This window comes from Contarinia nasturtii, unplaced genomic scaffold (genome assembly GCF_009176525.2).
Source record: "Contarinia nasturtii isolate CC-2019 unplaced genomic scaffold, AAFC_CNas_1.1 Cnas_scaffold_533, whole genome shotgun sequence".
NCBI classification, from domain to species: Eukaryota; Metazoa; Arthropoda; class Insecta; order Diptera; family Cecidomyiidae; genus Contarinia; species Contarinia nasturtii.
This window is the reverse complement of record NW_022197885.1, coordinates 3,109,697-3,115,696: the sequence shown is the minus strand read 5'-3', so window position 1 is coordinate 3,115,696 and position 6,000 is coordinate 3,109,697. Positions and strand designations below refer to the sequence as shown.

The 6,000-nt window shown below is 32.2% G+C and overlaps 1 protein-coding gene across 1 annotated transcript; it reads right to left on the bottom strand.

Moving 5' to 3' along the window:
• Window positions 1-507: 507 nt before the first annotated feature.
• LOC116339710 lies at window positions 508-1,545 on the bottom strand. Its single transcript, XM_031765741.1, has one exon. It carries the CDS (start codon window positions 1,543-1,545, stop codon window positions 508-510), a length of 1,038 nt encoding a protein of 345 aa, XP_031621601.1.
• Between the last annotated feature and the right edge of the window lie 4,455 nt (window positions 1,546-6,000).

Here is a 6,000-nt window from a genome sequence, read left to right as displayed (position 1 = left end):
TTTTCAAACCGGCTCTCAAATCCATTTTTGATTCTTCTTTTGTAAAAGTAAGACCCAAGTATTTGAATAGAAACTTTACTTATTCTTGTAGATTTTGGATTTCCTGTTGTTGTTTTTGTTCTTGTGAACTAACATGTTCCAAGAAAATACAGATTAAAAGTACAAACAAAAGACGCTTCATCTTTTCAAGTTTCTTTAATGCTATACGCCCGAATCTCTCAGAAGTACAATCACAACTAACGTCGTATATTGTTAACAAGTTAATGTCTGATAAGGTTAACCGTAGTGTACCAAATATCAAATAAATCACAATCAACGAATCAGAGAAGTTAAATAAACAAATTGTCTTGCACTAATTTTTAATCTGAACTTTGAACACAGAGATTAACATATGTCCCAGTGAAATTTGCACAAATTCATAAGCATGTCATTTGAACAACAAACGCACAACATTTAATCCTTTTTATTGGTATAAAACCTTTATTCCTAGGGTATTAAATAGCACATTCATTTTACACTTAACGGGCCATTGTCTTCGATTTTTCGCAGTATGTGTCGAACCTTCAAAATCATGCGTTGGCAGACCGATTTGTCGATTTCATTCAACTTTCGCTTAATCCTACCAACTAATTGTTGCTCGTTTTTTGCTTCCCAGCCCTTCTCGTACACCTTACGTTTGAGATTCGACCAGAAGTCTTCGATTGGACGTGCCTGTGGAATGTTTGGTGGGCTGTCTTTCTTCGGTACAAATGGTATATTTTGCGAAGCGGGCCAATCCAATGTTTTTTTCGCATAATGACTGCTTGCAAGATCCGGCCAAAACATTATTTCGTCCCGGGCGTGGTAGTTTTCAATGAATCGCTTCAATTTTGGCAAGCATTGATCATTATAAATGTCAGAATTGATCGCTTTGGCTCCTTGTGGTCGAATAACTGGCATTGAAGCACCTTTCGATGAGATGGCCAACCATACCAACACCTTCGGCTCAAATTTCGACTTACCGGCATATCTTACATTGTCTGGTGTTGCTTCAATGTTGTCAGTGTAAAAGCCATCATTTCCACTCAATTCATGGTGCGAAAAAGTGAAGTATGATTCATCATCCAAAATGATGAATTTTGCGTTTGCAAAGTGTTTGTCACGAAGTGCACGGCAACATTTTGGTATTATTTCGAGTTGTCTCGGTGTATATTTTGGTGCTTGCTTGCGTTCACGATGAAAAACATTGTTTTTCTTTAAAATACGATGGACAGTTGATTTTGAAATACCAAATTTTCGTGATAATCGCCGCGTTGACTGTCCAACCTTGTTTTTGGCACTTGACAGCAGACTTTTCGTTGCACTGCCACTAAGTTTTGATTTGCAACCAGTTCTTTTTTTATTTTCCGGCTCCTTACCTTCACGGCAGTCCTTTAAAACACTATAAATGGTTCGGCGGGATATTGGTTTATTTTTAAAAACACGCAAAATTTCGTTTGTACTTAGTTCGCCAAAGCAGTTTGCGACAGACTTGCGCAAATCCAAATTATCCAATTTGTACGCCATCGCGAATGAATGTATTTCGTCGGATTGAGTTTGACAGTAGTTTGTTTTTTAATGCCGCGCAATAAACGCTGTAGTTTGTGCAAATTTCAGTGGGACATATGTTATTTCATATCTGTCCAATGTAAATTTCGAATGTAATTTAAACAATGTTACTTTTCCGCACACACCTAGTGTGAAAGGGGAAAGTATTGCAATGGGTCAAAATTTACGAAACCTCAAAAACATGTTTTCTGGACGTTTCTGAGGTCAGAGAACCCGAATCAGGCCGTTTTGAGCAATGTTGGTGTGGGTCTGTTCCACGTCGTACGTCGTACGTCGTACGTCGTACGTTGTCCGCCGTACGCAAAATTTGTCCATCGATTTTCTCACCCCCCAGAAAAGTTATTTAAAATCTGACTGTACAGGATGATTGGGGGTCCCGAGGAATAGAAATCATTAGATTTTGAGCGATTTTGGTTGATGGAAAAAAATTCCATGCCTGGAGTGATACCTATGAAAAAAAGAGTCCAATTTTCGTCCAAAAGTCATACTTTATGTAGACTTAAACACTCAAAAATATGTATTGGGGGGTTTTTTGGCACGAGAAAACCGAATCCGAGGTTAATTTTGAGATACAATCACTTTTTGATACAGTTTCCTTGAAAAAATCAGCAAAAAATTGCATTTTTGTATGGGAGCCATGCCTGTATGCTACCTTAATGACGTGAAACTTTGCATAGACTATTTTTTGCACAAAAAAATAACATTCTGAAAGTTTGATGAAATTTTAATCAAAATTAGGAGTACCTTCCATACAAAATTTTCAATTTTTGGTTCAAAAAAGAATATTTTGTATGGGAGGTACTCATCATTTTCGTTGAAATTTCTCCAAACTTTTCGAATGGTTTTTTTTGTGAAAAAAATAACCTGTGCAAAGTTTCACGTGCTTACGATACCATACAGGTATGATTCCCATACAAAAATCCATTTTGTTTTACTTTTGTATGAAAAGTGTTTCAAAAGTAATGTTTATGGCAAAATTAACGTCAGACATATTTTTTATAGTGTTTTATAGAAAATAGAATTCTTTCAAATGTCGTACAAATGGGTTCATCATGAAGTGTGAAAAATCTTTTCCGAGTACTTCTGCTATTAAATAAAAGAATATTTCGATGCCAAAGTTGAAACATATTTGTTGGTCTCGAACTTTACGCCGCTTGAAAGGCTTGAAAAATCGAACAAATATTATTTTGAAATAGCTTAATAGAATACGCATCTACCACCGTGCGGAAAAGTTCGTCTTACTCCTGTAAGACTCTTTATTTTTTGTTCTAACTTTGCTTATGGCTTTTTAATCTGAACAAAAATGCAATGACCATTGACCAATTGACCATAGTGTATTTTGTATGGGAATTTTCCATTTTGTAACAATTTTTTGAAATATCGCATAGAAAAAATATTTTTTTTTTTTCAAAAACTTCCGTAATCAAAACACTGTGTCAAAAGGGCAATGCTAGGAGATAGACACAAATGAGAAACATTGAAACTCTATTAATTTCTATAGATCTTTTTAATTTAACATAAATCACAGCTCACTGAGTTGTGGCTCTGTTATGTTATTATTATTATTATTATTATTTATTTCACCGCCAAATGCTGGCTGAACTTAGGTGTTTTAACAATTTTAGGATTTCACAATCAAAGCAATAAGTTAAATATGAGTAATTAATTTGAGTTTTGATTTAAATAAGATAGGTAGGTGAATAAATAAGTAAATAATGTCTTTATTTATATTTTTCACTACATATTCTATTGTTGAATGTATGTTATAAGTATAAAACACTTCTTTCGAAGTTCTCACTGTGACGCAATACTGTAAATCTGAAAATGTTCTGATATAAATTTTCAGTGACGCGTTCGTTCATATACATCCAAAATATTAATATTGCGTCGCCTCTGAAATCTTAACACAAACAAAAGACGTGTTTAATGTCATAATCAAAAATCATAAGCAAAAAATGTGCTGTTTTCATTGAATTCTATTATTTTCGTATTGTTTAGATGTTATCGTTCTCTTGAAATAAAAGAGGCGACGCAATATCAATATTTTGTATGTATATGAACGAACGCGTCACTGAAAATTTATATCAGAACATTTTCAGATTTACAGTATTGCGTCACAGTGAGAACTTCGAAAGAAGTGTTTTATACTTATATCAATAGTTTTTTTAATTGATGAAAAAATCCTAATGCTAATTGTGTTGAGACCAAAAAAAACCCAAATACCAATTTTCATAGCAATCGAATAAAAGCAATTTTTTCCGAAATATCATTCCAAAGGAATGGTTTCAAGCCGAAACATCTAAAAAAATTGAACTAATTTCTCAAAACGGTTGCCACCATCGAATTCCTCGGGTCCGAATTATGTAAAATCAGTTGTCAAAGTGGACCAACAAAGTAAAAATGTAGTACATTACAGAGGATAACTAAGAGATTAAAATATAGTTGGCCGCTTAAGTTCAAACTTTTTCCAATTTTCACCAAATAAAACAATGATGGTTTTTAAAAGAGTGCATATCGGTTCAAAATTGAGTGCGCTTTCGATCTACGAGGAAAAAAGCCAAGCTAGTCATACATTTTTTCGAGATAAATGACGATTAACTTCGATTTTCATCGATTTTTCCCCATTTTTCGAGATCTAGTCATTCTGATCTAACCTTTTCTGCTGAATATTTTTTTTTAAATCTCTTTATTGCTTCATCAAGATGACCTTAATAAGCTAAGAATGACGTGATTCTGTTAAAAAACACCCCGTATACCTGTGATCAAAAATGGCCAATAAATTGAAAAATTGCCGAAAAAAAAATTCAACTTCGGGGTGCAATTTTTTTTTTTTAAAACGAATTTTCCCAGATATGACACATGCGTCAAATCATCACATATTTTGTCCCTAACAAACTGGAGGAATAATTTGGAAATAATTTCTACTCCTAGAAATTAATTCCATTATTCTTTTCTATGAATTAATTTCAATATATTCTGGTAGAATTGGAATTCATTCCTGGCAAAAGTATTTCTAGAACTTCTGCCACTTAAAATTTCTAGAAATATACTATCTACATTTGTAATTTTAAAATTACATAAAATTACAAATGTAGATAGTATATTTCTAGAAATTTTAAGTGACAGAAGTTCTAGAAATAATTTCTACAGGAATAATTTCGCCAGGAATAAATTCTAAGTCTACCATAAACTATTTCTAACATTCAGGTTTTAATTCACCAGTAATAAATGTGGTGCGCCCAAATGATGATGTATTCGAATAAAAAATGTTCAATGCAAATGCAGAAAATTAAAAAAAAAAAAACAATTGTTTAACTTTAAATTCATTATGTATTTTTATTGCATTTAAATTATTATTCAATGAATAATATGATATTAATTTATTTCATATAATATAATTTACTATCTACAATTAAATTTATAAACACGTATATGACTTCAAAATCTTGATTTGTTTGCAACGGAATTCGAATTTGTATGTATTTCCGAAAAGATGTGTTTACGACAGTGTGCCTGGATATTTTATTTTTGTTTCTTTTTTTCCCTCATTTATAGTATTCAATTTGGCTGTATATGTATGGATGACTGTGTTAAATATTCACAGTCAACATTGAATTCATGCACGTGTTTTGCTCGTTTTTTTCTGTCACTTGCAATTTCTTGTTTCTTTTTTTTTGTTTTTTTAATTGGTAATAGTATTTTATTGTGATTTATCGAACTAAATTTAAAATCCAACTTAATACTTTTTTGGTTCGGCGCATCACACTGTGCAAAAGGCAAAGAAAATTAAAATTAAAATTATGACCACAGAAAACGAAATGTATCTCTCTGTCCTGAAGAGGTGGTCCCCTTCTATAATGTGCACATCCATCGATTATACACACTGCGAAGGCAACAAAACGATACAAATTTTGTAAAATTAAATTAAAAGAAAACAAAAAAAAAAAATATATCGAATTGATTTATTGCGGTGAACGATTCAGCGTCATTCTGCAAATAGATTAGATTGAATTCGAAAATCAAAATGAAATGAATGAAATGTATCATTCGACGAAATGTGAGTGACTATGTGTGAGGAGGGGGTCATATATTACCGCAGCATCTACTCGTTTAATAGCTATCATAAGGTCATTTTATTGTTGAATTCAATTTCTCCCTTCTGCACTCGCATTATTGTAACGTTCATAATATATATTTTCCTTTGTTTTTCTATTATTGCAAACATTTGAAATATTTTCATCTCTGATCTCAACATCTCTTATTAATATATCCTTATAATTCCGTTTATGTCATTCTTCGTGAATATTTTTATTTGTTTTCAGATATACATTTACATTTGATTTTTGTTTTCTCCAACTTTTCTTGACGACAAAAAAGAAATGGCTACTATAAAATATTTAACAAACGTGCTTG

Bases quoted from the DNA above. Each gene is read 5' to 3' on its own strand.
- LOC116339710 (XM_031765741.1), bottom strand. From the start codon at position 1,545: ATGGCGTACAAATTGGATAATTTGGATTTGCGCAAGTCTGTCGCAAAC.